Source organism: Macaca nemestrina, chromosome 3, assembly GCF_043159975.1.
Source record: "Macaca nemestrina isolate mMacNem1 chromosome 3, mMacNem.hap1, whole genome shotgun sequence".
In the NCBI taxonomy this organism is placed as follows: domain Eukaryota; kingdom Metazoa; phylum Chordata; class Mammalia; order Primates; family Cercopithecidae; genus Macaca; species Macaca nemestrina.
This window is the reverse complement of record NC_092127.1, coordinates 95579603-95597031: the sequence shown is the minus strand read 5'-3', so window position 1 is coordinate 95597031 and position 17429 is coordinate 95579603. Positions and strand designations below refer to the sequence as shown.

The window sequence follows — 17429 nt, the reverse complement described above, 5'->3', positions numbered from 1 at the left end:
AATGATTATGAGCACAGGCTTTGGAATAAGAAAAATGTAGCTTTAATATCTGGCTTCTGTACTTACTTGCTGAGATCTGAACAAGTTACTTAAACTTCTAAGGTTTAGTTTCTCCACTTATGAAATGGAGAGGAAAAACGCATAATTCACAGCTCATTGTAAGGACTAAGTAAAAAAAAAAAATCCTTAAATACTTAGCATGGGGCCTAGCAACAAATATATATGAACTTGGTACACACAGACATACAAACACATACACACACTGCTTAACTTTAGCTAGAATATTTTTAAAAGCATTATTACTTTGAGACTAGATTCATCCAAGTTGGTTTAGCATTCTACTGGGCATGTTACTTTTCATGTCTTTCGTGGTTTTTGTCCCCAAAAGCTATAAAACAAGTTTTATCTTCTTTCATGAAACAATTAAAAAGAAAATAACGAGAAAATGTTCAAAAAATAATTTACTAGTATTTGTGTTTGTCTGGAAGGGACATCCTGCAGCTTTGATCACAGCTGAAGATCATTACTTCAAACAAGATACATCTTTTAGATATTTAAATATGTTTTATCATATTATGCAATTTAAATGTAAAGTCATCTACCCTCTGCTGTACTGAGATCCTGCTATATTTTAAATAAGTAAAATAGTAAATTTTAGTGCTATCACTGAGAATATAAGAAGACACATTAAAAAAGGGATTATTACTCCAAGAATTATCTTTTTTTAATCATTAATTGTTCATTAAAATATTCCTGACATTTATGCAATACAATCATGTTAGTGATCTTTGGCATAGACAACTTAGTGCTGTAAAAACTAACAAATCTGTTTAGAGCCCAATAGTGTAAATTTCTATGCCGAGAAATATAAACCAATGGTAAAATGCCATGTTGAAGTTTCTAAATAACCCACCTAATAATTTACATGTTAAGAACATGTTGAATATCTTGGGAACATGTCCCTAGAAAGGATTCTCCAGTATAAGCTTTTCCTTTACTATTAATGATGACTTTGATAAAAATCACCCAGGAAAAAAAAGACGATTTTCTCCCTGTGTAATCTGTGTCTGAAATATTCTTCACTGATTTTACATGTGCTGATAATATGAACAAGGTAATTTGTCTGACTCTGATGGGGCAAGATTTTCAGTAAGAAATTCAAAATTTACACATGGCTCTTCTGTAAGAAGTCTTTGCAGTGTTTTTCAGTTTATATAAAAAGATTTATATTGCCTGAGGCATCTGTTTTTTTTCCTCGAGGCAAGCTGAAGTGGCACAAATGAAATTGTTTTTCACATTGTTAATGTATTCCTTTCTCTTTCAATTTCTCAGAGAGCCGACATAGGGATTTCTGCTTTAACCATCACTCCTGACCGTGAGAATGTGGTGGACTTTACAACACGTTACATGGACTACTCAGTGGGGGTACTACTTCGAAGGGCTGAAAAGACAGTGGATATGTTTGCCTGTCTTGCACCATTTGATCTCTCTCTATGGGCTTGCATTGCTGGCACAGTCCTTCTGGTGGGTCTACTGGTCTACCTCTTGAACTGGCTTAATCCCCCACGGTTACAAATGGGATCAATGACGTCTACCACTCTCTACAACTCCATGTGGTTTGTGTATGGATCTTTTGTACAACAAGGTAAGGAGCAAAACTATATTCTAGTATTTAAAAAAAAACAGAATGTGATGTTTCCCATGCCATGTATTTAGTTAATAAGGTTCTGTATGTGACATCAATAAGTGTTCTAAAGGGTCCTCACAGCAATGCTCAGAAAAGAACATTTCCTTCTCCCTCCTAGTGGATCTCAGACACACCAGGTTTCCAGCAGTAATGGTTCATTGTCTTTTGATGCAAGTTCAATTTCATCAACAAAGGCAAAAGTGAGTGTCAAAAGTAAAGCTCACAAAAAACATCAAGATCTGATTTTTCTCTCCAAACTCACTTTCTGAGAAATAGCCTTACTAGGATGAAACTACTTATTACCAGAGAAGGTACTATTTAATTATTTACATATGTAAGAAATGTTAGGATTTGTTCTTTGTTCAGAGACATTATTTCATGCATTAAAAATATTCATTGACATTGAAAAGACTTTGGTTAATTTAAGACTGATGAGAAATTTTATGTTTTATCTTTCACTTTGATATGTAATCTTTACTGGTGATTTAACTTACAATTTCACTATTTTCTAGAGAATGTCATTGCTCTGTTATTTAATATCCAATCTGCCCAACTCTTTAAACTTGTCTGATTAATTATTTGGCTCTCACTGTTTCAAAATAGAATAATATTTATTACATTCCTTACTTGAGACTTGCCTCATAGAGAATGAAATAGTAAGAAAATTGATAGTCTCTTGCAAGCTCTACATATATATTGAAGAGGAGAGATGTTTGTTACAATGGAGACATTATACTTTTGTGCTAATACTTACAACTGAATAACATCTTACTTTTTATTCCTATTTTCTGTTGGACCTTCCATTAAACTTCATTTTTCTATTCTAATTTAACTAATCAAAGATTAGTCTAGAACCTTCATCTCACTTGCCCACTTCTAATCTAGCCCTTAAACCTTTTATAAGCATGCTTTTCCCTCTACCTTTCCATATCCAGGGCTCTAAGTTTACCCGTTACTGTATATTTTTCACACTTTTAGTTCATTCATTAATAATTAACTCAGTAAATATTTAATCCACACTGTCTAAGTAGAACTTTGCTAAGAACTGAATGTATGATGGTGAGCAAGAGGGTCTTTGCCATCATAGCGCCACGACAGAAGTCTAATGAGACACAAATGTATAAACATGGGATTAGAATTGTGGGTAGAAAGTTCTGTGATAGGATAAGCATAGACTGTTAGGAGAACATAGGTGTAGAAGAGCTTAATATATGTTAATGTCACAGAGAAGGCTTTTAAAAGTAACACTTTATATAGAGAGACAGAGCTAACTATGGAAAGAGCTTCTTGAAGAAGATGAATGGAGAAAAAGAGACATAAATGGTTAGGATGGAATTTCAGAGCAAGAAGTGAGAGAGAAATTAAGATAATCCAAGCAGAGGGGAAGTAGTAAAGATGAGGCTGAAGCTACATTTGTTATTATCAGGAGTTTGAACTGATCCTTGAAATGATCAGATATTTAAAGATAATAAACAGGAAAATACAGGTTCAAATTTTACTCTAGAAATGTTCTGGTTATAATGTAGAGAACAGATTGATAAGTGTTCACAATAAGAACAGATTGTGAAAAGTGAGACAAATTAAGACTATTGTAATAACTGAGCAAAGAGTTGGTGTGGCTTGCTCAAAGGTAAGGTAGCTTTGGGAGTCAAAAGGAGAGTATTGATGAAATGGAATCCGTAGGTTTTGATTAGCTATAGAGTGGTGGGGGGTCAGTGCTGAAGAAAAAAAAGGAGATAAAGTTTTATCGTAGGTTTTTGAATAGAAAATTATGTATATTGGATGTTGATCTCGTTTACTGAAAAAATAAAACCCCCAAAAAAATATATGACAGGAGAAATGATACATTCATTCTGCTGCACATTGAGTTTGAGCTATCTCTGAAACATTCAAAAGAGTATTACTAATGTGTGCTTAGTGGTTTGAAATATTCGTCAGATGCACAAAAGAGACATCTGGACTTAATATATATTTAGGAGATACTGGAATGTAGGAAATTTTGAAGACATGGGAGTGAATGAGATCACACAGAGTAGTTGCTCTTAATTGCAAGTTCCTGATTGAGAACCACTGGCCCACACAAAGCCTAGGACAGAGCGCTAAAGAAAGGAATGGGTAGAGGAGCGCTCAGTGGTGCCTCATAAGGAGTGACTAGAAATGCACAAATGCAAATCAGAGCAGCTAGTAGTATACATTTGGTTGACTGTGTTAAACATTTCAAAGAATCAAATGAAATTAAGGCTTGAAAGGTTTTTGTTGGATTTAACAATAAGTTTATTATTGAAGCAAAAAAGCTTTGTCCTTTCCCTATGATGTCTAAGGTTTCAGCTAGATAATTCGGAGTCCAGAGGCTAACATCATCCAAAGGCTTGTTCACTTCACTCACATATCTGGTAGTTAATGTGGGCTGCAGGCTAGTGGCTTCAGCCTTTTCTCCACTTGGGCCTCTCCATGAGGTCACTCTGCATGGGATAGTTTGACTTTCTCACAGTATGGTGGTTGATTTCTCCACAGAAAGCATCCCAATTAAAGAAGAATGTTATGTTCCAGGTTGAGAGTCATAAACTTGTGTGATGGTGTGAGTTCCTCTTACAGAAAACATCCTGGATGTACCCACCTCATGGGTTTTTATGAGAATTAATGAATGGTTACAATTGTGAAGTTCTTAGATATAACTTATATAAGTGTCACATAAGTGTTTACTAAATAAATAAAACAATGAATTAAACTCAGCTGCAGAGAGTTAGGCATATGTAAAAAAGGGATAACGAGACAAATGATTTTAGATCATTTTGATGTAGATAATGATTGAAATAGTAGGTCGTGGGGTACATGGAACAACTATAAATAGAAGGACCAAGAATGTGAATGTAATGAAAACTAAGAGTAGAAATTGATAGAGTAGGCCTGGCATGGTGGCGCATGCCAGCACTTTGGGAGGCCGAGGCAGGCGGATCACCTGAGGTCAGGAGTTCGAGACCAGCCTGGCCAACATGGCGAAACACCGTCTCTATTAAAAATACAAAAACTTAGCCAGATGTAGTGGCAGGCACCTGTAATCCCAGCTACTCTGGAGGCTGAGGCTGGAGAATTGCTTGAACCTAGGAGGCAGAAGTTGCAGTGAGCAGACATCGTACCATTGCACTCCAACTGGGGCAACAAGAGGAAAACTCTATCTCAAAAAAAAATTGATAGAAGCCGGGCGCGGTGGCTCAAGCCTGTAATCCCAGCACTTTGGGAGGCTGAGACGGGCGGATCACAAGGTCAGGAGATCGAGACCATCCTGGCTAACACGGTGAAACCCCGTCTCTACTAAAAAATACAAAAAACTAGCCAGGCGAGGTGGCGAGCGCCTGTGGTCCCAGCTGCTCCGGAGGCTGAGGCAGGAGAATGGCATAAACCTGGGAGGCGGAGTTTGCAGTGAGCTGAGATCCGGCCACTGCACTCCAGCCTGGGCGACAGAGCCAGACTCAGTCTCAAAAAAAAAAAAAAAAAAAAAAAATTGATAGAATTGTTAGTAGTAGAAGAGAGTAGTAGAGGTCTCAGTAATATTACAGGAAAAGAGTGAAAACATAATTGTAAATGAGTTTGAAGCCTGTATTTATAAAATAGGACACCTAAGCCTAATTTTTTTTGAAATGTAATAGAGGAGAACAAGTTGTAGGTATGTGAATACGAATTCCAAAAGTTAAGAGTTGGTGAAGGACTTCAAAGCTGATCAAGGAACTGAGAGATTAAAGGGTTAGGTGAGCCAGCTGTAATGATGATTTGGATTAGACTGGAGAAAAAGAAATTGAACCATGTGTCAAAGTTGTGAATAAATAAGGAAGGATGACAAGGATGTTGATAGACATGAGCATTGACCAGAAATAGGAGGTGATATAGCTAGATATAATTAACCTCTATTTCATCTTACTGCTTCCCATTTATTCAATTTTTCAGTGCATGATTTCAACAACTGCCAATACGCTGATGACTCCCAGATCTACATCATCTATTCTTGAACTTCAGATTTGTATATTCAACTGTTACCTAGGCAACTCTCTGACTATACCAGAGGCACCATAAATTTGAACATGCCAAAAATGGAATTCATTTTATAATCTGAACCTTCTTAGCCTCTCACATTCTCTATTCCAGCTGATCCACCACCAACCATTCAGACTCATGTTAGAAACTCTGAAAATAACTCTTGATTTCTTCCTCTTTCTCATCTTGTATATCCAACCATGATCAAGTCCTGTCAATTTTATCTACTAAATATTTCTAGAAGTGGAAATCTCTTCTCATCTAGAAAGATTAGCCTAGATTGTCACCTAGATTGAGGCTCCCTCACTTTTCACCTGAACTATAGGAGTCTTATAATAAGTCTTTCTTCTTCCAGTGTTGTCTCCTGCAAATATACGATTCACATACTTGTGTATATACCCAAGTTATCCATGCCATGGAAAGATGAACACATAATTCCCATTCTTCAGATATTTTTTTGGCTTCCCAATGCCTGCAGTTTAGAAGTCTGAGTTCTTCAGAGTATAAACAATATTCCATCACCTGACTCCTGTCCAACGCTCAGTTCTCATCTCTTACCATTCATGCCCCACATTTAATGGCCCAGTTACTCCAAACTGGTTTTTGTCCCTGACTATAAGACAAGACTCTTTCCTACCTCTTCACTTTTGCATCTGCTCTTTCCAATTCCTGGAGTGCCTTTGTTACCAACCTGATTAGACTCTACTCTCACTCTCTGCCTTTATACAGCAAGTTCCTAGTCATCCTCTAATTTTTTCCTTTATTTCTCTACTTTCAAGAAGTCTTTCCTGGGATTGAGAACCATCTTCTATACTCCTCAAGATATATTTATCATAGTACTTATCAACCATAGTGTAATTCATTTTTTTAAACATGTCTCCACCTGAATCCTTTGAATATATAATAGTGTACTATTTAATCTGTGTAGTCTCTTTGCTTATAGTTAAGTGCCTTGTACATGTTAGGCATTTAATAAATTCATATTGATAAATTTAAAGAATGGATGCTAAATACTTAACTAAATAAAACATGGAGGTTAACTGCAATATTTTGTTTATTAAATTATAGTCTCAAACAAAAATACTAAAATTGTCTGCAAATGACTTAAAACTCACTAAACCAAAAAGAAATTTATTTGTAATGTCCCCACTGAGTTGTTGTAAAAAGCTAAGAGGAGAAGTTTATAAGTAAGGCATCTTCTTAGTTGAAGCCTTTTTTGAAGATGTTGACATGCTTATGAATTCTTTCTGAATGCTTTTGGCTTTCTGAATTCTTCCTCCAAGTGACCAAATTTCAATAAGTTTTGGAGCACACCCAAGAAAAAAAGATAAATAGAATTACCCATATGGTTAGCATGCTTTTCTAGTTCTATAAACATGCAACAGATAACAAAAGTTATAAATATGTTAAATACCTTTCTATCCCACTGCTCCCTTAAATGAGTTGCACAGCCTGTAGGTTGATTGTACATTTATACAAATTTATAATGACAGATAATACTGAATCGCATATGATTAGCTACTTCATCTTTGAAAAGCTGCTATTCTTCCACTTGCTAACAATGAAAAGGTGAATTCATTAAAAGATACTGAAAGCATCTTTATGCTCTGATTAAAAATAAATTAAGAAGAGGCTTATAAACCCTATGAAAAAGAGAATCAATCAATGACAGTGTCCATGTATAGTCAGTTGAGTTGGAACTGGTGATAATTTCCAATAAAAATACAGTCTTTTAAGAGGAAGTACAGCTGTTATTTCAGAATTGCAGTCTTCATTGAGCCACTATACCAGATTGAATAGGGATAAAGAGGCATTTCATGTGTTATCAGACAGATTTCTAAAAAAGAGTTCAAGGACAGCTAAAAGCAGAAAAATGTTAAATATATGTGAGTTGTTTATTAATCCTGACATTTTAAAAAATCTGTAACTTCAAAGCATTCCGGAAAAATAGTTCAGGGAATCCAACTGTGCAAAAGCAGTATGGTCCATTATAGAGATAAACTCAGTACATCTGTTTTGCTGGAACATTAAGAGCTTGTGAATTAGGTTGTAAAATGCACGAATGAGAGACCAATTTTATACAAGTTTTGTTGTCATTTTATGTCCTCCCTTATCTCCATGTCCACATACATCTCCTTGCAATTAATATTCTTAAAGGAAACTGGATTTGATTTTTAGAAGTCTCTTATGTTTAGTTTGTTGGCAGTGACTCTTTCTATCATCTGGGCTCCAGAGGACATCATTGACTTCTTCGCAAATGTAGTTGTATGTAATTTGCTTTCTGTTTACATGCAAAGGGAAATTTTAGAGTTATCTTCAGATGTTTGTGTCTGATTATGGGAAACAGAAATATTTCTAGTCATATAAAATATTTGAAGCAACTACATATATGTTTATTTAGCAGCAAGCATTTATTAAGCACCAACAATGTGTCAGGAACATGAGTAGCAAAAGGAAAATAAGGAATAACTCTTAACTAGGGTTTAATAAATATTTCTTGAGTATGCTATGTGCCATGCCTGGCCTATGCTTTGAGTATGACCATAAATAAGAAAGATACAGTCCTTGCAGGAGTGTTCAACATCATGCCAATGGATCTTAACCAAATTGAGATCAAAATAAACCATTTCTGATGAGAGGAGCAGCCAGAATTATTGAAAAGAATAAAGAAGGAAAATTCCTTTGGTAGTTTTCTTAAACATCAAATAGCTCCACAGATGCTAGTGATGAGTAGAAAGCGGGCCTTTAGGAGTGTTAGAAATACTGAAAATAATTTGATGCTGTTGCACAAGAGTTAACATAAAAGACAACCCACTGATTTTGAAATCCCAGGACAATTTTTGGAAGAAAATAAAGAGTTCTTCCTACTGTCAGATGGATCACACTATTATACAGAACACAACTTTCTCATATCCACAAAAAGAAGAGTCAGACATTCTTTCCTATTGAATTGGGCAACAGAAGAGATTGTTGAGAGACCATCTCTTTAAAACTTTGCATAGAAGAATAACTCAAAAAGACATCAATTTTAATAGTGTAGGTATCAAATATATGAAACTTACCAATGTCCTATTTACAAACTCTCAAAGGATTCAAGCCTTGGAATGCAGTAACTAAAGCCATTTCTTTATATTGTTATCTAATATTTCACATTCAATTTGAATATAACAAAAATGACATTGACTAGCTCTGCGGTTTACTGACCCTTGTGAACAGAGGAAAAATGAGAGTAATTCCCTGTGACAGGTTAACTCGACTACAAAGACAGGTTTTTTTCTACATTCTGTTCTTACAGGTATTAAATTAAAATGGCTCTCCATAATTTTTATTTAGGCTTAAACAACATCTCTTATTGTTGTTAATTGTGATTGGCAGTCCTTAATAAAGGGACCACAATGCATTCTGAGTGCTGTCACATCCACCTGAGAATTTCCCCATGCTGATTTAAAACATGACAAAATGCCCATTTTCTTTCTTGTTATCACACAATTCTTCACAACTAATAAAAAAAGTTGAACTTTCATGCTGAAAGTGAATGTTCAAATTCTACCAATAGTGAACAGTAATTTGTTTACTGGAAAACAGTGCCATGATTTTAAGCTGTGAATGCATGCATTGGTTTGCCTTCCCAATGAACTGTGATGAACTCCTAAGCAATTATGCTATGAACTATATGCATATATGGCCCTGAAAATTGTTTAGCTTGATACCAACTCCACATGACCTGAGTCAGAAAATCCTTTCTCATGTTCAACTGGGCTTTTGAAGAGTTAAAAGAAATCAAAGAACATGAGGCAAAAATCATATTTCTTCTTATAAAACAAGAACTAGTACAATCAACATCTTCTTTGACTCCTTTGAACTACCTGTGAATATGTTCCATAATTAAATGTACTATTTCAGTATTTTACAAAACAAAGAAGCTGTTTCCTAAGAGACAATAAAAAATTGAAGGGTGATTTTGAGAAACTATTTTTAAATCTAAATTTAAATGATAGAACAAGCAGGTGCTATAGATTCTTTAAAATAGTATTATCTGACATCTGAGTAGAACTCAGTGTTTTTACAGTACCATATTACAGTTTCCTTCAGCTTAAGTAATAAAAATGGGAACAAACGTCCCCAACATAAATTTATCCTAAAGCTGATTTAGGATTGGTTTAAGTTAAAGTATTGGGCTCAAGGGACAGCAGGTGGTGGTACAGAACATTATTTAAATTATTTCAAACATAAATTTGAAAATTCAATTTCTGTTTGACGTGCCCAAACCTGAATCCATTTCCCCTTTGTATATGAATGTGTAATTAGAGGTTTAATAATGATGGCTATATTTTTAAAGCATAGGAAACTGACCAGAGCCTTCAAAAACAAAGTCAACATGTTTTGAAAATTAAGACTCTTAGCATTTAGCCTAGCTCTAAAATGCATCCTTATAACCCAACTATCATGGACATGATAGTATATTTAAAATTTCCATCATCAACTTTAAAAAATTATTGGTCATAAAGTCCTTATGACATTTTCTTAAATACCCTTGAAAGTGGTACAAACTTTTCTTGATTGTTTTTCACAATTATAAAGCAGAAAAATTTCAATGTGTAATAGAGAAGTATAAATACACATTATGTACCTCATTATATATATCAATGTCGCTTACTAGTGAACTACATTTTTATGGCAACTTTTTTTGTGTCAAAATTTTAAAAAAGATAAATGCATGACCCACCAATGCACTGTAGACACATAAAGTTGTTCTTTGATTTTGACTGCACCCCAAATTTATAGAGTCTCTTTATATTTACAGCTCTGTATCTTAGACTCCAAATTAACAAGCCATTTGGGATCACTACACACTTTATTCTATCTGCTTCAGTTGTTTTCTAGCAGTTAGTGTTTATATCCATTGTTTAAGCTCTACTTTAGCACGTCCTAAAAGTATATCTTCTGCCTTTACTATTTTAAATTCTTCATTCTCTAGTAAACACCAACTTGGATATTAAACAAGAATTATTTAACTAGTCACAGAGGTGAATAAGACAGCATGATGGCTGTTTTCATGAAGCTTAGAATATACAAGTGACACAAACTAGGAAGCATGCAACTCCATCATAAAATCATAATTATCATGCTAAGGAAACACAAGACACCACAAGCATGGAATTCACAGATATCCTGCTATTTAGCACACTGCAACTGGGTCAAATACATACTAAGTTGTGTTACTGAAAGAATGGAACACAGACCACGAACCAATTTTTTACCTAGTCACAAAGGAAGAAACAAATTGTTCAAATAACTCACTTGATCTTTGCTTCAATAGAGTGTCGGATTATTTAAAATTTTAGTTTATCTATAAAAGTGTATGATTCAGTAACATAAACATCTAATTAAATTACTATTTTCATGTCTTTGTGTTTCCTTGAGAGACAGCTCAGTTTACAATCCTGTTTTTTACCACTTACTAGCTATATGATATTTGACAAGTTTTTTAACCTCTAGGTGATTCAGTTCCCCAGATAATAATTACTGACTTCATCAGGTGTTTGAGAAAATTAAAATAACTTATGGATATAACACTATTAGAACTGTATTCATGACATAAAATAGGCACAGAACATTGTAGTTATTATTTCCTCACTGTTTCTGAAGGCCACAGCAAGAGATAGAATCAGCCATATTGTTTAATCCTTCTATATTCATCATTTACTTCCAGAAAATAAGCATTAGTTTAAAAAAGCATAGTGTAATCAAGCATAAGGAAATGTATTAGGAAAACTTGTTTAGCTAATGAAAATGTTTATAGTAAAAACCATATGCTAATAAACTCACAATAACTTTATGTCATTCAAGCAAATATGAAAAACTACAAAAACATTTTTCCCTGTTTAAGCATGTCATTACTACGTGTTTTTATAATAGACTATAGCCAGGAATACAAATTAATGAACCCAAATTGAGTGGAATTATAAGTTGTGATTCAATATGTTTGCAATTTATGTAGTAAATCCTTTGGGTCTCATAAAGACTTAGATTTTGGGGGGATTAGTATCCTATAAAAACAGTGCATTTAGGGATTTGTTTCGGGAATTATATCTTGAGGTTTGCAACTAAAATAGCACAATATTAAGCATAAACATTACAGGAAGGCTAATTCTTCTAAACTAAGCAATGTTCACAAACTGCCACTGATGGCAGTCTGAAACCATATGGGCTTTTTCCAGTTAACATGATGATGATGATGATGATGATGATGATGATGATGATGAAGAATTTCTTTTTTAATTTTGGTGTTCTCATAGTATTGATGCAGGGCAGGCAAGCCCCAAAGTGGAGCTTAGCCTGCTGGGTTCTTGGATTTGCTCAGGAAAGAATTCCAGGGCAAGACAAAGGTAGAAGAAAACTGCTTTATTGAAGATGCAGTGTTGTTAGAGCTCTGCCACTGCCCCTGTAGAGCAAGGCTACCCTCTGGTCAAAGAGTAGCAGCTCAGGGCAGTTTTTCAGTCATATTTATAACCCACTTTTAATTGCATGCAGATTAGGGGACAGTTCATGCAGAAATGTCTAGGGAAGGGGTAGTAACTTTTGGATCATTGAGTCATTACATGGAAAGGGGCAGTAACTCCCGAGTGTCACCATGGTAAATTGACTTGACAGGCTGGTGGGCATGTCTTATTACAAGCTGCTTCTGCCCTGGGCCTGTTTTAGCCGGTCCTCAATCTGGTTCAGTGTCTGAGCTCAGCCTCTGGAGTTGAATCCCACCTCCTACCTCAGTATCAATACTGAAAACTAAATGTTGTATAATTTTAAAATATGTTAATAGCTATTTGATAGTTTAATATGTTAATAAAACTAAAAACAATCTTGTCAATTATATATAAACATAACCTATGTTAAATATGGATTCAAAGAAAGCGTTAAGCTTAACAGAATTACTGAACTCTGGTTTCATTGTAAACTTAAATGTAATACATATTGTAAATACCTATGAAATACAATTTAACATATTAGAAAGTTATAAAGCGTCTTGTTAAGTATCTATTCCCACAATTTTATGTTATTGCAACACTAAAATACACCACGCCAGATCTGAAAACAAATTCTCAGTAAAAAGTGAATTTTGTGACTTTGATCTGAGAAAAATCAAAGTTCATGATAATATTCTGAGTTCAGTTTGAAGCGAAGAACATGCCATGCCAGATTGCAAAAGTTGGTTCTGGATTTAAACCATCTTTGACATTATTTAATTAATATAAACAATCTGAAATAAATGAATTTATACAATTAAAATTATTGAAAAGGAAAATTATCTTTAGACGTTTTTTCCAAATATTGTTTTAATACCAATTTTGCTGAGAACAATGACCAAGTTCCTAAACCAGCAACCAGTTTTTGCCTAAAATAATTTTTAAGAAGTCTGTATTTCATATAAAGGTGATTCAAACTTTGTTGGCTTTTAAATTTTGAAATAGTATGACTTCTTCACATAATTATCTACAAAGCTATAAGGAACTGTTGATGGCATTCTATTCTAACTTAGATCCTCTTTGATACCATTATAGTCTCTTCTAAATATAAAAGTAATTTTGCTATATCAGCAGGGACTGTCCACAAGTACCACGCTTCTGTGTTATATTTGTACTGACTAAAGGGTTAAGTCCACTTAGCCTTTAGTCCTCTGCCTTACATCACCACCCAAGGAGTGCTATAATCCTCTAGAAATGCATTGCCTGCAGTGTTGCACTGCTTAATAAATCACTCTATCTTATTTATCTTTCTCTTGACATATATCTAGCAGCAGGAACCATTATCCTGTGACACTGTTAAGTTCTATTGACATTTTCTCTTAATTAACTACACTAATTTTTACACTGGAAATAAACTTCCTTTATTTAATGCTGTCTTAAACAAAGGAAGTGTTAAACTTGTCATGCGTGCATCGTCATAACATATTTTGAAATAAGTGAAATGTCTTTGTTACCTTTCCAGAAGACCAGTTTATTCTGCTGAGAAAACAAGTTTGTACTTAATAAAATCATATTGCATCATTTCTTCTAAACTCATCAGACATCTTAATGAATATATAAGAACCCAAAAATATTTGTCTGAATTCCTATGTGATACATATCCCTTCAGTCATTTGAACAAATTGTACTTAGTTTCATAAATTGAGAAAAGCATTTTTTTCACATTAAGCATATATTATATATCTTAGAACCAAGCGTTTTGGGTCTAAATTAAAGATCATTCAACACTTAGTGTATGTAATATGCCAGGCACTATTCAGGCTGTTGGCGCTATATTTGTGAGAAAAACACACATATATTCATGCCTTCATGGAGCTCATCTTCTAGTAGAGGGAGACTGGTAACAAATAATAGCCATAATAAATAAATAAATAAGCTACATATAACAGAACCCAAATGCTATAGAAAGAGTAGTTCAGAGTAAGGAGAATTGGAAGTATGTATGGAACTGTTAACAATTTTCAATTTGTTGCAGTAAGCCTCTTTGAGACTTTGATACTGAACAAAATCCTGAAGGATAGGAAGGAATACGCTTTATAGATAGATATCTGGAGGAAAGATGATCAGGTACAGGGAAGTGTAAGATGCAAAGTTTCTGCTTGAAGAGGCCAGAAGGATAGTTTAGTAGGAGATGAGGTCAGAGAGGTCCATGAGTTCAGATGAGATTGACCTTTGTAGACTTTCCCATTTACTCTGAGAGGAATGGAGAATTATGGAGTGCTTTAAGAAGAGAAGTGACAGGACAAACATTTACACAAATATGTAATTGTAATGGGAAGCATTGACAAACTTTTCTAGACCTATTCTATTTTCCACATCTGGCATATTTGAGGATTTAATACTTGCTTCAAAAATATAGATTTGTATCTAAAAGAGTCATGACTGTATTTTATAGGTATACAAATGTACACCTATTTAGGTAGATATATGCTGGTTGCAAAACTCAGCCGTTGTACATTTAAAAAACTTTACCTCCAAGATCCAGCCATAATGTTTCCTACTCTGCAGATCAGGCACATATGGTTATCCATTTTGGAACACATGTTAACAAGTAAATCAAGAGATACGTCTCATTCCCAGCTGTATTTGTGGTGATGACTCCTGAAGAAGGCCATTCTTTTCTGAGAAATGTTTCCTGGTCCTTTTGGTAGAGAAGGTACAGAGAGAAAGCAAAAGTGCAGGCATTTTCAGTTTATTTTTTTCTTCTCAATCAGCCTAGTTTCTTTCTGGGAAGAATAAATGCAATTTCACAAAATTAGTTTACCTGTTTACTTGAAATATATTTCGTAAGAAATATACGTGTATATATATATATAGTAAAAAATTCTTTGCTACATCAAATCAATCTACTGATAATGCCTTTCAGAGTAGAATTAAACAAGCCTTTCTCTTTAGAAAATTCTTCCTGAAAAGAAATTAAATTGAATATATTTATTATTTTTATTTATTTAAAATGTATATATACCTTCTATTTACCCATAAAGATCTTAAAATCTGCTAACATTCATAATAGCAGTGCATTCTTCTGTTTCACTCACAGAAAAAAAAAAAAAAAGGAATAACCTTCTATCTCCAATCTTCCTTACCAAGGCCAGCTCTTTCCATTTAAAAATTTCTTGATTTTTAAATTTGCAGTCATTTGGTCACAAAAGGCCATCTGGAGTAAAAGATTAAATAGACACTAGCTTCAACCACAGTAGGAATCTGTAAACTCAGCATTATCCTTCAGAAAACCTTCCTTTGAAAATGATGTACAGTTCTTCCATTGGGGCTGCACCTAATCTCTAAGCTATCGAGAAAACAAGGTCAGATCTTCTGTTGACACAGGAAATAGTGCAACTGGTCCCTTGTAGTTATTGCAAATAGTTGTATAGATTAGTGACACTTCTGAAAAACTAAATATCTTTAAATGGGTCTTTAATATTCAATCTTCTAAATACAGGAAGAGGTTTAGGTTAAAAAGTGAAAATTAAAATGTTCACTCTGATGTTCATTGATTTGTAATTTTTTTCTTCTGAGCTGTTATTGACCCAAGTGACATTCTACAAATGCTGACTTAAATTAGGTTAAGCAAGTTGAAAATTATATTTGATGACCTGAATAATTCATTAAAAAGGATAGGCATATAAAAGCCTAGTTTAGTAACACAAACACATTTTTATAATAATGTAAGATATTGAATCTGGCCACATACAGTGTCCAGGATGGACACTTTTAAGTTGGAATGAGTAACTTCCTTGCTACTAAATTATATACAGTACATATTTAACTGATGAACCAAAAGAGAGTAGTTTGGCTAAGTAAAAGTCATTCCCAGCACTAAAAGGCAATTTAACATGCATTTACACCCAGGAAACTTAGGAAATGAACAGTAATTGCAGAGGTCAAACTTGTAAGCTGGCTGTGCTTACTTGTTTCACTCCAAGACTTGACAGCAATGCAATTTAATCCTCAAATCTGTGACTACCTGAGACTATCATTTAATTGAGGGAGCTTATCAACTAAGAAAATTATGAACAATTGCACTAGTTTATATCTAAGGTGTAGATAATTCCATTTACCAAATGAATATTATCATGATGTGTTGTGAGTTTATAACTTAACATATTACATACGTGTGTGTATGTGCACACATATATCTTATTTCTCCTTTAGGGGACTATCTCTCCCTGGTTTTTCATGTAGTTTCATAAACTTTCTAACACTAATTGACAAAGTTAAAAACAAATAATTGTGTAATGCACAGATGGCAGAAAGTAAGCAAAAGTGTATGATTTCAAAAACAAACATCTACAAGCTATATTCTTATTAATTTACTTTTACATTTTAAGTATTAGCTAAACAGTCTTAAGAGCCATTTTCATATAAAATAGTACATTTTTATATTTTCTTTTATGATATTATAAAATGTGACTCATTCTTAGTGATGTTAAAACAAACAAGTAACACAATGTTAGATGTGCAATTTTGTCTACTCTATTTTACAAATCTTTTAGCAATATAATTAAAAATATTTGAAATCAGGGAATTCAAAGGAAGTGAAGGAATGAGAAAAGCCTAGTGGAATAAAGATATTATTTTCCTTTATTAAAATATAGATTTAATTTTTAAATGGGAGCATCTGGCATTAGTGAAATAAAATGTAACCTCACAGATAAAACTTTGTTATTAAAACTCTTTTCCTTCCTTCGTTTGCTTCTGTGCAGATGATATTTTGATAATTTCCTCTGAAAGTAACAGAGGCTATGCTGCTTCTTATAGATAGGCTGTAACGGGGAGAAAACCCATTATCTTTCAACTCTTAAACTGTCTCTTCATAAGATAAGCATTTCAGAAACTGTTGCATTCCATAACTCACCTTCTATTTTTATCCCTCAGTTTTTAGTTGACTAAATTACCAAAAACAAAACTGATGGTACAAATTCTCTAACAGGTCTAAGGGATTTGAAGACTCAAATGAAGCTTACAGAAATCCCAACTGGCTGATCTAGTACTTTTCATCTTTGATTTGGTGTGTAATTGGTTATCAAGATGTGTTTGCTAGAAAATTTACCCTTTACACAAAGAAATATGGAAATTTTAGCTTGAAACTATTCTCAAAATTATACATATTTTTCAAGTTTAAGACATATTCCTTATTCATTACTTTATTCATTGTTATTTGTTCTCCTGAATTCAATTTTTTTTTT

General features: G+C 33.8%; 1 protein-coding gene across 3 annotated transcripts in view; it reads left to right on the top strand.

Annotated features, from left to right (window-relative positions):
* The window catches only part of LOC105479619 (glutamate ionotropic receptor delta type subunit 2), a 1566744-nt gene that overhangs the window by 1224950 nt on the left and 324365 nt on the right, over window positions 1–17429 (top strand). For all 3 annotated transcript variants that reach the window (XM_024792196.2, XM_011737665.3, XM_011737663.3), the window contains exon 11: window positions 1333–1645. In XM_024792196.2, the coding sequence (XP_024647964.1) occupies window positions 1333–1645 (313 nt within the window). The remainder of the gene's footprint in view (window positions 1–1332; window positions 1646–17429) is intronic.